Genomic DNA, 19,043 nt, shown 5'->3' on the forward strand with positions numbered 1-19,043 from the left:
CTTTTAGGAATGAAGAGAATGTTCTAGAGTTAAATAGTGATGATGGTTATGCAATCTTGTGGATATACTAAAGACCACTGGATTATACACTTTAAAAGGATGAATTTTATAGTATGTAGATTTTATTTCATTAAAAAAATTCCAGTACCCCACCATACCAAATGGTTATCACTCTAAAAAAACAGGAATTGAGACCAACACAACCATTTCTTGTCAACAATTATATTTAATGAAGATAATAGATGTTATTTACAGAAGATATACATACATACAATTCCTACACATTAAATGTAGTCTAATTGTGAAAACAGGAAAAAAATGTACTCCAAAATTACATACTAAATAAAATAAATAAAAAGTAATTTTTGGCACAATATCTATTATGTAGCAAATAAATAACTCTGTACTATCGATTGAATGAACTATTTACAATCTATTTGAAAGTGCAAAACAATTGCTTACAAATTAAGATATTTGTAGTAACATTTAAGTCCAGAAAATATGTTTTTTTTCATCAGTAACAATAAATTTGTAGCCAATAGGAAAGGTTTTTAATGCCCAGGAAAATAATTCAATTTTGAAAAATGTTTTGTGTATATTGTGCTCTTCTGAAATGTTATTTTCTATTTTAACGCTGGCAATTTTAAGAACCTTGGTGTTTCTTACTGGAATTCTTCTGTATGTAATCCTGATTTGTAAATTTTTAAAAGTTACATTGTAAACATAAATATAATTCTGTATATTATTCAGAAATTACAGACCAATCCTCCCTAAATCATGTAAATAGCCATAACATTTTATAGTAATGTGGTTAGGTTCTATTCCTTCAGAGGTAAGACTATGAAGATTGAAGAATACAACCTATAATTTGGATTTACATAGATTCCTCAACACCATCCCCAAACCTCATGCTCCAAATCAAGATGTTGAGTTAAAAACTATGAAACTATATCACCACCAGTGTATCCAAATCAATCCCGTTCGTAGAACATACCCTGTAAACATTTTTAGAAAAAAATTGTCAGGGGCTTGATGGTTCTCTTGACAATGGTATTTCTACCAAACTCTTCATGTGGGCCTTATTTAATGTTTCAGCGAAAAAGATGGCACAACTGGAAATGAAGTAGGGTAACTACAGACTGGGGATTCCTAAGCTAGAGTGTGTAAGCTTTATGCAAGTCAAATAATTCCTTCTCTTGTCATGTAGCTGGTAAGCTGAATGCAGCCCTGAGGTGTCTCAGGATGTGTTTTTGCTTGTTTTGTAGAATTCTCTGGTGGCAATACAGTCAGTAGTAGCATAAATGGCATTTTTGAAAGATTATGGACTGGAGACAAACCATTGCTCTGGGCGCTTGAAATGTCTATGGTCTACGAGGCTCTAATCTGTGTGACATCTGTGATAAAGTTCTCTGGTTGTCAATCACATTTAATTGCCGTACATAACTCCGGACATCCTGATGATTCTTATTAGCTTGAGCTGCATCAGGATCTGTTGAAAGAGGACAGGGCAGCATTGGCATTGTATAATATATGCACCGAAGATACAGCCTTATTTCCCCAATTACTTATTACATTTGTCATAGATTCCTGGGTTCCATCAAGACCTTTCAATACACCACATTCATTGAAGTTTCCACTTGGTTGTTCCATGTCCTCCTTCCTATCCTCCAATTTTCTTTTCCTCCCTGGAATCACCTCCTTTGATCATTTTCCTTTGCATTGCACATTGCACAAAAAATAAAAAAATGGCACCAAATAAAAAAATAAAAAGGAAAGCATCTGTCTGATAGCCCCTAGTTATAGATGAAAATTGTTTCCCCTTACCAACACACCTCTGTGTCTCTCACTCTGTGTCTCTGCCTCCTTTGATCCAGATGAGGACTAATGTAAAAGACAGTTTTCACTAGTGCCTCACAAAAGTACTTAACACCTGGGCCAAACGGAAGTGACCCAGTGAGACTGTAAAGTCGGGACTCCCCTTCTCTACTTGCATACAATATACAGCATGACTACATAGACTGCGTGTTTTTAGAGATGTCCATATTCAGTAAAAACAAACAAACAAACAAACAAACAAACAAACAAACAAAAAAACCAAACCCACCTCATGGGCTAAAATTATGGCTTCTGCTAGACCTCTATTCTGATCCAAACCCCAAGCACGTGAGGAACTGAGCTATCAAAGAGGTTAACTGATTTCACTGAAATCAGGTCTGAAAGAGGAATTCGATGGCCACAGCCCTACGCAGGGAATACCATGAATGAGGCAGGCCAGATTTGATGGCTGGCGGTGAACTGAAAACACAGGTTCCTTTGGAAGTGACTACTTAGCTCCTGCATGTTGCTGCCATGAAAGTGTGTATGCCCGGGGTTGCCAGATCTTTCTTCTTTTTTTTTTTTTTCTTGAGAAAAGGGAAATCTGGACTTCTTCCCTGTGAATTCTTCCAAGTTTTAAATGGTGACATTATTTCAAAACAAAAGGGGAAAAATGCTCTATTTAGACCCAACACTTCTGTGGGCCACTTGTGTCCCGTGGATCACTGGGTGGGGTCTCCAGTGCAACAGGACACTGGGAGTGGCCGCGTCAGTCTGGCTCCCGACTGGGGTTCTGTCTGCCGTAGCACACTGTCTCCTGCAGCCCAGTGGCTCCTGTCGGATCCACACCCTGCTCCTAAAGACAATTAGAGTGCCATCTGCACAGGGGGTGAAGGGAGCATTGCAGTTCTGAACGCAGAAAAGCAGACAAGACACAAAGGCCCCTACTCCCTGTAAGAAGAAACTCGTCAGTATAATTATCACATATAAATAATACCACAGTGAACTGCAGAACACATTGTGTTTAATTTCTTCCACTTCTCCCTGGCAGTGTACTCTACACGTACAATATACTGTAATTACATTGTACATATTCCCACAGTGTTTATGAGTCTATTCCTATAGCTGTATCTATAGATTGTTGACTTCAGAGCTGAGCAGCTGTTGTTTACCAGCAGTTACTGATAACTTCAACAAATGCAGTGGAGTTTTTAAAAAAAATAATTTCCCCTTCACTTCCCTAGGAGAAGATGTAGGAAATGTAGAATTTACTTCCAAAGAGACTCATGGAACAAAGTATTATATATTCTATTGTGTTTCTTTTTTGGTACTTGAAGCCAAAACACTGAAAACCTTCCTAAGGCTATAAACCTTCTCAGGCACACAAACTTTTGCATATAATTTCAGGAATTCCTGGACCCCTGTGATGGGCCGTGGACTCTGGATTACAAACTCTTGTTGTAACTGATATCACTTATCTAGTCTCGTTTTCACCTGTACAACTGCTTTGTGATCAATGTCTTTAAACATACTGTAAATTATCAGACAAAAAGATATGAGACACTTTAATTCTGGCAGAATCCACATAGGAATAGTTGATGATATACAAGACGATTCTCATTGTGGAAGTTAGAGAGGGCACAATCATTTGAATTAACTTTTTGAAGGTCTACTTGCTCCCCAAATCAAGATTATTTTTTCTAGATTTTTTCCCCCTTGTACATTAAAAAATGAACACTTAATAGTTCTGGTATCCCATGTCAGCAAACCCTGGCTTTGGGCCAATCCTGTGCTAGGAAGTGCAAACAGCTCTGATTAATACAACGAGAACCTTTTGGTCTCTCGGCACTGGGTTTACTGGAGGGGATGATACTGGCAGCCTCAGAGTCACGTCCATGTCATACTATCGTATTGGGTTAATGAGATAAATTTCTTCAAGTGACTCATACAGTGAAGTTAGCCAGAAACTTTATAGGGTCCACCTCCTCACTCCCAGGCCAGACTGAAGGAGCCAGAGCTCCATCCCCCGACCCGAAGTCCCAGCCCAGAGGAGACAGTAGCACTAATGCGTCACAGCATTACCATTTGCTACTATGATGCAATTTAACTCCCAATGGATTAAAATTGTTATTTATTATTAGTAATATTTTCATATTAAAATATTATATAATGCCAGTTCTTGTGATGCATGTTCAGATTTTGAAAAACACCTCAAATTCACCTGGGAATACTAGAAATATAATAGTATCCTGCTGTGGGGCCTTTTACAAATCTGCTATAAACATCAATGCATTCTTGCAACACATCGAGAGACAACAAATATTATTTTTCCCAGTTTATAAACGATAGAACTGAGTCATCAGGGGTTGATGTGAGTTTCTCAACATCAAGCAATGAGTCATTAAAGAGAGTTGGTTTGAGGCAGAATTTGTTGGCAATCGTGCCTAAGTTGTCTCTCACCACACTGGAAAAAGCAAATTAATTCTCTTTAAATTCATTCATAAAATAGTGTTCCTATGGTTATTTTCTAGTTTTATAACAATGTAAATATTTTCTAGTTTTATAATAGCAAGAAAATCTAAACTCAAGGCCCTCTGTTTAACTTACTGAAGGGTTGGCTCCTGTAGTATCTCACCGTTCTGGCAGTATTCGTAATCATGCGCTAGAAGGAATAAAGAAAAAATAAAGACAGAAATGCAAGTAAACTTAGTGTATAATATAAAAAGGAAAACAAATCATTATTTATTTTGGCAATGGTACCACGAGAAACAACATGTTCTGAGAAGTTGACTATCTGAAGGCAACAGATTGATGTGTAACCTGTTTAATTACGTTAAAGAGGCAGCCACACTCAGACATACAAGGCATTTTCCACTAAGAAATATTAATGGCATAACTCCAGTCTCATTGTTTGCTTGTTCCTCACAATGTAAAAAGGTCCTATCATGCCTGAGGCTGTACCTTAAAGCTTTGGAATAGTTTTCATTGTCCTTTCCTGAGGTCATTGTGAATTTGTAAGAGAATTTGTAACTATTCCAGATGTGAAGGATTAGTTTGTCAAGTTCCTCAGAGTACACAGGACTCAGTGATGAGGTATTAGATTATAGTGACTGAACAGTAAGTCAAAATATTCTACCTATAAATTTTTGCTACACACTATGCATTACCGACCTCTCTAGTCTTCCAGCAAAAGTATGTGTTTTAACGTTAATCCTAATTATTTGACTCCCTCTCTTTCCTTCCCTTACTGCCTCTTCCTTTCTGATTACAACACTAACACAGGCACATTTTAGAAAATCAGAAAATACAGAAAGTGTTAAGAGAAAATTAAAAATCACTTAGAACATCACAGAGTAACCTCATTAATATTTTGCTATATTTCCTTCTGAGATGAAAAAATAAACATATAAAACCATATTTTTCAAAAACTTTGAAGTCATACTGTGTATATACATTTCATTGTAGTTTGAACTTTTTTTCACATTGCATGCCATGCCATTTGCATTTGCATTTTAAAACATTTTTAAAATGAACATATATTCAATCAAATGGATGGATTATCATTGATTTGACCTTTGTTAATTTTGTGATTAAATGATCTTCTTAATTTCTTTGTAAATTTTTGGTTTTAATAAAGACTTAAAAGGGAATCTTTTGTGCTGAGCTCCATTAAAAACAAAAGAAGAAACGAGAAAAAAAAAAAATGAAGGAGGGAAACAGAGATCCCTAACTCTCGAGTAAAAACACTGGTGAGACCTAAGCTCCATTGTTTAGCCAGAATATATATTTCTTGCTCACGGTATTTTAAGAGTAGCTGGCACCCCCAGTCATTGCTTATGTTCCAGGACACCTTTGCTGCTTAGACTCTAAAGTTGGGGGGGCAGCCCATGGGGATAACAGACTAATTTTAATAGTAGCAGAAAACTGATAAGGTTCCACCCAGGTAAAGAGACTCCCCAGTCTCTGAGCGGCTATGCCATTCTAGTCCTTGCTTTCTTTCATGGATCCTTGGCTTGCCAAAGTATAATAAAATGACTTTGAGAAAGCTTATGTAGTGTAAAAAAAAAACCACAGAAGAGTCAAGGCCCTACAAATATATATATATATGTGAGCATCATAATACCTCACTGAATACTACTGCTTTGAGGACTCTGGCAAGCATCAAGTGACACGGGCCAGCATCGGATAACTTCTCACACACAAAGAGGCAATCAGAAAAGTTTGAACTTCATTTTCATAAAGGATTCTAAAAACCAGCATGTTTGTTGATCAGTATGAGAAATATATTACAAATACCTCGAAGAAAATGTAATATACAATGTATAATTAGCCTCTGATATACAGTGCCCTGAAATAAACAGTAACTAGGATAATTTTCCTGCTAATTTACTTTTAAGCTGTTTTTTCACTTCTCTAAAGGCTTTGCATCAGAAGGGCACAAGCATATTTCGTGTAGAATTATTGTAATTCTTCAGATATTGAATGGAGTGTAATTACCGAAAACCCTGGGAAATGCTGCCAATATGCCCCTCTGAAGAATAATAAAACAATTAGCAGGGGTCAGAAACCTCTTCCTATACCATTCTGTAGGGAGTAATTGTTCTGCTTTTTAGTTTTGAAAGCTAAAACATTTCATTCTGACTTTAGTTTCATACTACTCTTTACAGCTATACTCTGAGGCTTCGTAATTTTTAGCTCATTATGTAGTTTAAAATGTGGGAACAATTGTTTAAATCAGTAATTTCTAGCTCTGAAGTTCATTCTACCTTTTGAAATCTTTGATTAATTTTAACAGTGGTTTTAATTTTGACATATTCTTTTTAATTGTACTCAAAGATAACTTCAGTTTAACTTTAAAATCCAAATCTGGCTTTCCAACGAGGTCCATTCATTTCCTTTGTGAGGTCCAGACAATAATGATGGGTGATATGAACCCACAGTCACCGTGTGTGAACCCAGTTAGCATTGCTGGTCAATGCATAGCCAGAGTGCTTTCACAAGGCCAAAGAAGGGTTAACTTGATATTTTAACTCCACCCTCTTTTGCACCCATTGCCACATGCAGTATTTATTAATAGTATGCTATCAACAACTACACCCAACTACAAGGTGCTTTCCTGGGTTGCTGAAAGAGACTTTGGAAGTCAGCTCCTTGAACTATATCCAGAGTGCATAAGGCTTTCTCCAGCATGCCTATCAACGGTGGCTTTCCCATTGTTTGAATGTAGCCAGCAATGAGGAGCTCATTACCTTCAAGGACAGCCCCAATCACTTTTAGACATCTCTATTAGTTTGTCATTCTGAGTCAAAGTCTTTCTCTCTTCACTTTTCACTTATTGATCCTAGCTCCGAGCTCTGGAGCCACAACAAACATGTTTAGCTTCTCTTTAACAGGACAGGTCTTCAGATACTTGAATACAACTTACAGGGACATCTTGCCACCCCCAGGTCTTTTCTTGTACAGCCTAAATAGTCCCAATTTCTTCAACAATTCTTCATAAGACAGTTTTGGTTCCCGTTTCAACAGTCTCTAGTATGGTGCCCTAGACTAAACAAACTGTAGAGTGCAGAGAAATGATTATTTTCCTTCCTTCCTTGATCTAGACAATGCCATATATTTGAGTCCACAGTTTTAAAGAAGTCATGCTACTGACATCTGTTGAACGAATAGTGGATGAAACCTCTCAGCCTAGTTCATTGAGCTGCTGTGTGGACGCAACTTCTTGCTTTGTAGATGTGCAGTTGATTTCCACACCCAAGGGGAGGGTTTTGCATTTATCTCCACCAAAAGCCAGCTAGTTAGAGTCTTTCTAGCTTTCTACCAACTTAAGCCTGGCATGTTATTTTTGACAGCAGACAGCTATTTATTCATTGGTGTTCTCAGTCAACGCTGGCAGAAACTAAGGTTGAAGAGACATAGGCTTAATTATCCAACTGCCCCAGCAGGGATGCAGCCCCAAATTACACCCTATGCTTCACGGTCCTGCCAGAGCAGGTCGGCCTGCCTGGAGCAGATCAGGCGACTTTCTATGATGCCAGGCTGGGGGAGGCGGGGAGGCCTGATTACTCCAAAGCAGAGATTCTCATCTTTTTTTTTTCTGTCCTAGCAAAACTGAGGTTTATGACATACTCCCATTAGCAACTGGTTTGTTAAGATAGCAACTGGTAATTCAAGGGTAAATGGAACACGTTCCTTTAGAAGGCGCTCCGGATCAGTGCAGGTGGCAACTTGAATCCCCCTTGCCTCACTTTGACTGATTTTTCCCGGTACTAATTCTAAATTCAGAACGTGTTTGAAAAAGTGAATATGTTCCTACAGTTTCTGACCTACTGGGCTGAGATGAGCCCAAACGGAAAGCTGATGAAGTCCCCTCAGGACACACACTTACAGAGGGAAGCTGGGGAAGGAAAAATGAGGTAGTGAGTGAAGTACTCTGTGACTATCCCCATGCATTTATTTGTCTTTGGAGCTGAAACAGAGCAGCTCAGAAGCAGATGTCCTCCCTGGGGCCTGAGCACCAAGTCACCATCCAGAAGAAGAGGTGACGCTGTCTGCACTCCAGTCTGGCACAGCAGAAGGCCCTGAGACTACAGTCCCAAACACAAATTTCCTTCAAGCTCTGAAGTGAGTGACCCCTTGAATGCAATGAGGTGTCAGAGGTGCCCTGTTCTCAGACTGGGCCTTCGCAGCCTGGGCCTCACCGTTACCTTGCTGTGGCATTCTTCCCTCAGGAGCAGGTGGCCACACTACTATCCAGACGTGTCCACAGCCTACCAGGCCCTTGCAGCTGCCTCCAGCTTTTCTTGTGGCCCCTGTCCAAGCTCCCCCTTAGCTCTCCTGTCACTGAAGAGGAGTGCACTTTATGTCTATGTTTCAAGTTCAGACTGGCGGCCCTCCAGGCAATGCCGCCTCACGTGGTGCCACTCTAGGACCTCCCACGCCCAGACGGCGGCCAGACAGCTTCCCTCTCCTTACGCGGAGTCCCTCGCAGAGCTCCTTGACCCCAGGCCTCTTCTAAATGCCTGTCCTGAACAGTTTTTATCTTTGCTTCTGCTGCCCCTTGCCTTATCGTCCTTGTTCTTAATGTGGCCAACTTGCTCTTTCTTATATTTCTGCCTCTACTGATGTGACTCTGTCTCCATCCACATGCCTATCAGATATAGGATCTCTGACAATTATTCCTCGCTTAGCATGGGTAAAACTACATTTGCACCATCTGATTATTTCATTCAGACTTCCACATGTTTGGGACAAGAATTTTTTTGCACAACAAGATCCAGAAATATCCAGTCTCTCATCTAAGAAAGATTGTGCCCATGATGGCAACCAAATGGAAGTGCACAATGAGAATGAGGTGAAAGGGACCCAGGAGCAGAACCAGCCTTCACGGTACGCAAGCATCACTGAGGAGGAGGCCTGTGCCCTGCCTCCTGGCCATAGATCTTTGTGTGTGACACACAGATACACATGTGTAACACATGCATGATGCTCACAGTACGTCGTACACATCATGGCCATGAGACACAGTAGTTCAGGTGCCTGTCCAGGCACATGTAGAGTACGTGCACATCTCTGTACCCAGGGAAGGCCGGTGAGGACAGACACAGAATCATAGAGTGAAGGGGAGACAGAATAATGTCCAGTTAGGAGCAGAAGGCTCAGGGAAGGTCATCTTTTATAACGTCTCCATTATGCAAAATGCTCTGGGGACGTTCTGGCTAATCAAATTTTCTAATAAAATAGAAAACCCTCTTGGATTAAATTTTGTTACATACTATCTTTTTAAAATGCTTCGGTGCACTGCCTTGCCTCAGTAAGTCCAACACTGGAATATAACTGGGTTATTCTTTCATTTAGCAAATATTCCTTGCATCCCTACAATGTGCCAGACATCTTTATGGGTGTTAGAGAAATATTGGTGGACAAAACAGTTAAGACACCTGGTCCAGGGCACTTACATTCTAGTGGGGAAGACAGACCATGAAGAGACAAGTAAAGAAGATCATCCCAGCTTGTGAAACCAGCCACCAAGGCGAGGTTATCCACCGGAGAGTGCTGGGTGTGGAGGAGCCAAGTCACAAGGGTGGTCAGGGAAGACCACTTAGAGGAGGGGACACATGAGCTGAAGCATGAATGATGAGAAAGAGCCAGACAGCTGAAGACCAGGGGGAAGACAATTTCAGGCAAACATAACAGCTAGTGCAAAGGCCCTGGGGCTGGAGGGAGAAGAAAAAAGGCCAGTGTCACCAACCTGGACTGAATACAGAGGAGACAAAGGGTGACATAAGGCTGGACAGGTGCTTAGGGCAACAAGTCTAGATTTTATTATACTATGTTATTGTATATAACATGGTTTTATTTTCCACTGATACATCTGCATGAAGTTCTCTTTCCTATATTTTGCTTTTTGACATCTTTTTTATTACTAGCATGACCTAGTTAATTTTTCATATTTCATGTGGATATATTGTATCTTCCCAACTGCATCAAATCTCCTGAAGGCCAAGGGCTACTTTCTATATATTTTATATTTCTTAGTAAGATCCTCTGCCTGGACACTGTACACGTTGCGTTGCTTTGAAGCAAGACTTTGGAAAATCTGCATTGAGCCTGGCCTGCGAAGTCTATGTAAAGAAGCAAACTTTCAAAGTACTCCCGTAGATTTCCTTTGTGCTGGAGCAGCCTGGGAATACGGTGCATTTGAACATGTGGCCTTTTACTTAGGGATTCTTTTTTCCATAGCTTGAGGTAACAAGTCTGGTGCTCTCTCTATGAATCTTATAATAATATTATTGGTGATAGAAAACATATGTTTTCTAATTATTTAATGACATGCTTAGTGATATAAAAGTAAAAGAATTCAGAACATTTCTTTTCCTTAATGAATTAGCTTCTGTACTGTTTCCGGAAGTATAGAAGTTTGCCCCATTGCTTCTCATTCCAAATAAAATGACTACCTTAAAAAATCACATTCATAAATAAATACACCTAAATATGGGTATGTCTGAAATAGAACGAACCTCCTAATACAGTAGCAACTGTGCCTATCAGCATGCTTTATGCAGCCTGGGATAGTGGCAGCCGGCCAGCACATTATCCTCTAATCCATTGCTAGTCTACCTCCTAAATGTTATAAATATTCATGTGTGCCATAGAAAGCTACGAAGGGCTTTATTCAAACATTTTTTTGAATACTCCTTTATGTTTCCTCCAAATGAAAGAATGTCTGCTTTTTTTTTTTTTTGCATAAGGATCAGAGTGTGAATTCTCTTTTGTTCATACCCATAAATCCTGAAAACCAATATGCAACAAATTCTCTAATCCTCATTTCATACCTCAAGGGTGAAGAGGTTCAAAATAAAAGTACTTAGGGTTGGCACAGTGGTTTGCTGGGACTGTACAATGTTGCCACCTAGAAACGGCATCCGTGTTCCTGGCTACCCTGTGACGTCTGCCCCTGGCAGGGACTCCCTCTGGGGACATAGCCCACCGGCTCCACAGAGGCTGCCAGCTCTGCTCACCACCTGGGCCTTGCTGATGGATGACTGGGAAACAGCATTGACATCAACCTGAAAAGGAGGACGTATCCTTCCCCAAGACACACAGTAGTAACAGCAGCCACTAGGTAGTGGTGATGTCATGGGGGCAGGGGTGGGTGAATTTATGGGGAAAACTTTTTGGAAAGTTGGTAACAAGCACCAGGTTTAGAGAACATCATCAAATCTTTTTGAAATTTTATTTCCTTTTCCAGTAACATCTAACCAATGGAAGGGCAATTCTAAAGTCAAACTTTCTCATGGTATAAATGATTTATCAGATGAAATAAAGTTGCTGGAGCAAAGATCTAACAGTACGCTTTCAATATCCTTTCTGACCTTCTCCTTCATAGTAATAGAACCCCCCAATTTTTAGGAAGGCACATGGATACCCAAAATAAGGGCTACATTTTCTAGGCTTCCTTTCATGGGGCTAAGTTTCTGGACAATAAAATATGAGGCAAGTGGTGAGTGCAACTTCATCCCCACCTTTAAAGAGAACAAGCATGCCTTCACCTTCTCCCTTTCCTGTGGATGGAATATGGGTGTAGTGGTTGCCATCTTGAATCATGTGGATGGTAAAATGGCAAGAGAAGCCTGGAACCTTGACTGCTTCCTGTAACAGGGCTGCCATCCCTGGTCGGACTTTTTTTTTTTTTTGTAGAGACGGGGGTCTCATTCTTGCTCAGGCTGGCCTCAAACTCCTGAGCTCAAGCAATCCTCCTGTCTCGGCCTCCCAGAGTGCTAGGATTATAGGCATGAGCCACCGTGTCTGGCCTCCTGCTTGGACTTTCAAATGAGAAAGAAACAAACTGATCTTGCTTATGCCATCATTAATTTAGGTTTGCATGACTGCAGCTGAACTGCTTGCTATCTTAGATATTCGGTTGCTTTTCAGCACAAGTGGACTCTCTGAGAGCAGGGCGTGAAGGATTTCTTTCCTCATTGCTAGGAGTGGAAGGACCCACTGCTGCAGGTATGGAGTGCAGAAATGGGGAGAGAATGGCACTCTCCTAGCACCTGCTGAATGCGATCTTGACTTTTCCTTGCAGGATATGGACGGAACACCAAGATCTAAAAACCCAGATGAAACACCTTTTATCCACCCTGACAGATGGCTGGCTTTGCATGGTTTGCTGTTCTTGTTTGTTCTGTTTAGTTAATTTTAACAATCAAAAGTTGTAAAGCTTGGTCAGCTCTTCGGGAAACCTTGACCTCTATATCTCTGTGCACATGTATATTTTATAGTTAAACGGTTGGCTTAGCCATGCTGCAGTCTGCATTTTTGCATACGTGATCCAGAAGGTTCTTATCTATTTGCTAAATCTTTCATTTCTGGAGAAAATGTTTTCTTTTGAGATACCAGGGAAACTGTTTAATTCTCTGCACTAATAAGTGAGCAAAGAATGTTTTTTGCTTTGATCACAAAATTATTAAACTGACACAGGAATAGAGAGGTTTGTACCCTACCTTTGGTGTGAGGGGTGAGGAGGAAGACTGCTGAGGAAATATTCACCCTCTAGGACAGAGTGTCTTTGAGGAGTGTGTTCTCATGTGCCATTTCCTAAGAAGCTTAAGACATGGGAACCTAGTGCCTGGCAATAGACAGGGCTCTGTTGTAAACTCGTTCCCAAAGCTGAGCGGAGCGGATCCTTGTAGGATTACTGCAAGTGTTTCAGATTCTCCTGGAGTCACACACGCTAGCTTGATTTTAAGAAAAATTAGCATAACAGTTTTATGATAAGAATTCTATAAGAATTTATGGCTTATAGGGAGACTTATGTAGCATAGACCTGCCAATAATTGAGCGATTGATGGATCAGGCATGATCCACCTTTTCTGTTGGGGAAACTGACCCACAGAGAAGTTAAGGGACAGCTACAAAGTGATGCAAATGAGTAATGAACCTTGTGTCTCCTGAACACCCAGTCTCAGGCTTTTCACACAGGGCCACATTCACACTGTAAATCACAACCCTGGGCAAATGCTTACCCACACTGAGATAAAACACTGTAACACTCCAGCCATCTAGGCTGCAGCCAAAGGATTCAGAAGACAATGGATCATTCCATTAACATGCACTATGTAACTAAAGAAAGGTTTTGGCATGACCTGCTTTATTGCTTCACAGAAGATAAGAAAAGTAACTAATGCCAGATAACACTGTTGGTATTTTTTTGGAGGGGGGGAGGTTAGTGGGTAGAAGAGTGTCTAGAAAATATTGGATATATGCCATTTCCACATCTGTTATTTCAAAAAAAAAATTTTTTTTTGGTGATGAAGATTTTCAAGTTCCCCCTCTGGACTTGAGTGAACTTTATTGAGATACACAATACACATTTAGATTAATTCTTCATGGTAAAGATCTATAGAGCTGCCTTTTGCCTACACGCACTAAAGTCAGGCTTGGCAGATAAACATTCCAAAGGCATCCTGGGGTAGTCCAGCTCCACAAACCTTACAACAAAACAACAACACGTAAGTCACTCTGGAACACTCGTGCATTTTAGCAACAGGCAGCCAAGGACGAAACATATAGCATAAAAGCTAGCTGCTGCTGTGAGCCACAGCACAAATACTATTCAATTTCACAAAAGAAAACTGACAGAATAGAAAAGGTAGCCGATTTGAACCAAATATTTCAAAACTCCTTTATGTGTAACTACCTTTTTAACATGGCAGCGTATATGGAAATTATTTCCTTTATTAGTACAAATGCAAATTTTATTTTAAAAAAACATTGTCGTTAAAGTTATAATACCGCACATACCATTTTTTCAAAGTTTACTAGATTGTCAATGAACGTCTTGTTCCCCTCATGAGTAAATGTCATATCTGTAAAGAAATAAAAGCCACATTCTAATCACTAACCGAAATATGTCATACTAAGAAAGCACAATAGCACCATTAGATTATGCTGGTGGATTTGCATAACACTGCAGTTGAAAAAAGCTGATAACAGTTCCTTTTATGCTAGGTGTTTAACTTTCTAAATCACTTTACCTGAGATTAGTAAAATTTCTAAACTAATCTTCTGTTCCCCTAGCAAGTCTTCCAAACCATGGATCCCTGATCCTCCAGTTTATCTTCCAAGCCTTTCAGAAAGGTCATGGCTGAGAGGGGATGACAAAGACGACGGAAGGATGAGATGGATCATTCTTCCCAAAGAGATCAATCTGATCAGGGTATTGTTCACTTTCCTCCCCGATACTCATCGCCTGCTTGGCCCGTGCATTTCTTAGGATTACCTTTAATGAGCAAAGGCATGAAGGGGATGAGAGGAGGCTCCAGCTTAGCTACTGTCAGCCTGTAGGCCCTGTGGTTTCTTGAAGGATCCTTAGGAGAGACAAAGAGATGCTGGTCATGACGAGTGACACTTACACCACCCTTTGTTATCTCCTAATACACTCAGTCTCGTCACCCCACAATCAGGTACACTCGACCCTTGAACCACATGGGTCTGAACTGCATGGTTCAAATCCACTTAAACACAGATTTTCTTCTGCCTCTGCCACCCCCGGGACAGCAAGACCAGCCCCTCCTCTTCCTCCTCCTCGGCCTGTTCAGTGTGAAGACGACAAGGATAAAGACCTTTATGACAATCCAATCCCACTTAATTGATAGTAAATACATTTTCTTTTCCTTATGATTTTCTTAATTTTCTTTTCTCTAGCTTACTTTATTATAAGAATACAGTATATGATATTAATACATATAAAATACAGAATATGGGTTAATTGTTTATATTGTTGGTAAGGCTCCATCCAGGTCAACAGTAAGCTACTAGGAGTTAAGTTTCTCGAGAGTCAAAAAGTTATATGCGAATTTTTGACTGCAAGCACGGGGGAGAGGAGACAGTACCCCTAACCCCTGAATTGTTCAAGGCTCAACTGCATATTTGAATTAAGTGTAGATACAAAAGAAAAGCAGACTTAGTTAAACAAATTGATCTGTTTTAAAATAACTTCACATATGGCATGAAAATATTTTGCTTTTTTCCCCTTTCTTGTTTGGTAAGATTTGTCTACAGGGGCCAAGGGGAGAGATTCCCTTGGAAAGCAAATAGGAAACGTGTGAAACCTCAACCACAGGAGTCCCCTTCTCCTGAAGCCCTGCCCCCTTCCCTGGAGTTTGGCTCACCCTCCTCTCTGCCCTGCACAGCCCTCCACGTCCCAGCTTGCCCTCTGCAATCAGCCTGTCACTCCTGGCAAGTCCCACACACTCCTTTTCTGTCTGTTAACGCCTCCCAGCCAATGGGGAAAAATAATGTTGGCAAGCCAAGGAAAATACAGCTTCCAACCCATAGCCAACCTGAGCCAGACGGAGAGGACCCTATTACACTGCTTTTCTTAGTTACACAAATTGACCTTATGTGGGACATAAGTCCTCTTTAAGTTAGTTCCTGCGGGTGCCATTCATTAGTCAGACATGCTTGTTTTAGCAGCACTAAAAGGGATCATAAACTTCTTAAAGTCAGACAAGGACAGATAAAATTTCCGAAATGAGAACTTCAATTCAGCTAATCAGAAATTGGATTAATGCAGACAATGAACAGAATAAAGGAGCCACTGTCACTTACCATTAAACTTTCAAACTCTGCATAGAACTTCTTGAACTTGCTTGGCAGTTTCTGTTAATGAAATGAAAATGCCACACGCATATGTCAGATTCAATATCTAGATATGTATCATGTGTTCCCTTTTCTAGGGGAAATGTATTTCTGTTGGCTCTTCATCAGACATCTCCGAGACAGGCTGGACTGTAATCTGTCCTGTCATTTGAGAATGATCTTCTGGAATATGGACAACTCGCCTTTTAAAAGTCTTTAACTGAATTGAACCAAAAGTAACTGAGAATGCTTTGGTCTTTCTGCTTTTATAACGTTCTCTGCACCGAATGATCCACAAAGAGGACTTGCATTCCCCAGACTAGCAGGGGTCCCCCCTTAGCACCCGTCTTTTTAACTCTGATTCCCACAATCTGGAATTTAGACCAGAGAATATTAGAGTTAAAAGAGCTTAAGAAACTATTAATTTCACCTCTCCTCCTCCCTTACGAGGTAAGCTGCATAGAAGTAGGGATTTCCATTAGTTTTATTTACTGCTATTTCCTCGGTGCCTAGAAAAGTGCTGGGGACATAGCAGGTGCTCAACAAGCATTCGTTCCAATGGATTAGCCTGTGTTTTACAGATGGGAGAAATTAAGCCTCATAGTTTGGATGATGGGCCCAAAGTCACACAGCTAATTATCACCAGGGCCTCTGTCATACACATCCACTGCTTCATTTCCTACTGCCTCTCTTACATGCTCTACACTTTTGACACGACCATTTCTCCCGCATGATTTCTCTGCCTTGCTATAATACAAACTTTAACGGTTCTAGCAATTTACTGATTTTCCATGTTTATATTTTGGCAAATGATTCAAAATCACTTAAAGCATCCACATATCTACACCAAAGGTCAATAATGGATCAACTTTCAATTATTTATTGGTTCTTACTTTGCTTGGTTCCTGTGTTGTGTTTTGTTTTGTTTTGTTTTTGAGACAGGGTCTTGCTCTGTCACCCAGGCTGGAGTGCAGTGGCAGGATCATAGCTCACTGCAGCCTCGACCTCCTGGGCTCAAGTGATCCTCCTGCCTCAGCCTCCCGGGGAGCTGGGGCTACAAGCGTGCACCACTATGTCTGGCCTTGAGTTTTTGGTAAAGCTGAACTTTTCACTTTTCTCTTCAAACCAAGATAGAGCAGTGTGATATGTTTCCCATCCCGAGACATAGATTCCCCACTCAGCTCTGCTTTGACAGTGAAGGCCACCCTCAACAGTTGATGCATCAGTCAGGCTCTGCAATCCACAGAAAAGCTTCTCTCGCCTTGTTTCTCACATCTGAATCAGTTTGTCATATTCCCATTAAATATCTGTAAAAAGTCTTACTTTGTTTCTAAAAAACTAGTCTCCTACATATCCTCCAAATTTATTTTTCTAGTACCTATTTTCGAGTTAGGTTTCAAGGGAACCTGCTATCTACACTTAGAGGGAATATTCAAGGCGCTGAAAGCTGGGATGGGCATGAGGGGACACAGGGATCTCATCCCCCCAGAGATCCACATCACCAAGTTAGGCAGTAACATGGACTCAGTGAACACAGTCCATTTGTAAAATTAAGAGTGAATCATATTTTTGGTTGGACCTCTGACATTGTAGTTCTCTTTCTTTACTTAGCTGGCTTTTAGGTCAAAGGCAGTAGGGCACATGGGAATAGAAAATGCTTCACTCTCAGTACTGTTACCTAGCCACACCCCATGCTTCCAGAGCAGTGTTTGCAGTAAGGGCTGCTCTGCCCCCAACCCAGGAGACATTTGGTAACGTCTGCAGACAGTTTTTGTTGTCACAGCTGGGATGGAGCATGGTAAGAGGTGCCACTGGCATCTGGCAGGTAGAGGCCAGGGATGCTGCTGACCATCCTACAACGCAGAGGACAGCTCCGTAGCAAAGGCTTGTCCGGCCCCAAATGTCAATTGTGATGAGGCTGAGACTCTGCTCCAGGTAATTACTCATATGCTTCCTTTTAGACTGGCCTTTCCCCTCTACTTCAAATGCTCCCCTTTACTGTGTGGTTTGGCTTTATTCTGTACTTTGCTCATTGACTGTTTCATACCTGTTCCCTAGTTCCTTGAGTTCAGGCACCATTTCTCACACTGCTCACGTGGTACTCCATGGTACCACTGGAGTTGTGGGGGGGCCCTTGGGACGTTCTGTGCAAACACAGGCACATAAACCAGAATCAAAGATGCCTATGTATCAAAGCTCTCCTACAGAATTGTATAATTACATTTCACTTTAAAAAATAAAGGCTTGTAAATGATGAAAAGTTGATCTCTTTTCAGCAACACACAATGCTGAAAACAGAAGCTCCTAGACTCATAGTATTCCTACCCCCGGTGAAACTGAAGGCCGGACCAACTGGGCAATTATGAAATAGCAGTCTCCTTTTGCTGACTACATCCTCCTCTGCAGCCTCCTGTTTTGCTCTTTAGACCAGGGAAGAGGGCTCAGTTAGTGTTTCTCACATGCTATGAGTCTTATTGTCTGGCTGCTGTTGTGTGGTACCTATACCTGGCTCCCTGGACCTATATAAGGATTTATATCTTTTTTTATTTTCCCAACCAATTCATTTGGACTTCATGGGGGGATTCGAAGCTGGAAGCAGACTGGGGAAAGCAGACTACCTGAGAGAGAACCCCAGGACTCCAGAGATTCCAAAAGCCTCAGGCTATAAGACGGGGGTGGGGGGGGGTGCACGATGGCTTCACTGCTTAGATTTATTGGCAGCACTAACTCTGGCCTTTTACTAGCTGGAAGATGATACAGCTGCGTGGCACACAGGCCTCACCAATTCCCTCATTCCTATATTCAGGGGATGAGCTGTTGTGTGCTGCATCTGCCTGGAATTTTAAGAGAAACCCAAGACAGAAAGACCTGTAAGGACCTGCCCTATAAACAATGGAAACATTTAACAGGGACAGAAAAAGAAAATAGTTTCAAGAGGGAAATGGGGAAGAAAATAATTTCAAGGAAAACATTTAGAGATGCAAACAGCTGCCTTTCAGCACCGTTGCAAATTGGGTCTCTCTAATATATATTCCTTGTCCTCTTTTTGTGTCCCACTTACACACACTTTTTTATTTTTAGTA

General features: G+C 40.9%; 1 protein-coding gene across 6 annotated transcripts in view; it reads right to left on the minus strand.

The window, feature by feature from the left end:
• Positions 1–206: 206 nt before the first annotated feature.
• The window catches only part of RAPGEF4 (Rap guanine nucleotide exchange factor 4), a 283,558-nt gene continuing 264,721 nt past the window's right edge, over positions 207–19,043 (minus strand). For 4 of the 6 annotated variants that reach the window (XM_045560164.1, XM_045560166.1, XM_045560168.1 and 1 more), the window contains 5 exons: positions 15,931–15,981; positions 14,600–14,687; positions 14,122–14,186; positions 4,423–4,477; positions 207–1,489 (listed from right to left, as the gene is read on the minus strand). In XM_045560164.1, coding sequence (XP_045416120.1) covers positions 1,362–1,489; positions 4,423–4,477; positions 14,122–14,186; positions 14,600–14,687; positions 15,931–15,981 — 387 coding nt within the window. In that variant the 3' untranslated portion in view covers positions 207–1,361. Of the gene's footprint in view, positions 1,490–4,422; positions 4,478–9,773; positions 10,032–14,121; positions 14,187–14,599; positions 14,688–15,930; positions 15,982–19,043 lie in introns of those variants that run through there. The other 2 variants (XR_006736982.1, XM_045560165.1) reach the window with 2 other exon arrangements.

This window comes from Lemur catta, chromosome 8 (genome assembly GCF_020740605.2).
Source record: "Lemur catta isolate mLemCat1 chromosome 8, mLemCat1.pri, whole genome shotgun sequence".
Classification (NCBI taxonomy): Eukaryota; Metazoa; Chordata; class Mammalia; order Primates; family Lemuridae; genus Lemur; species Lemur catta.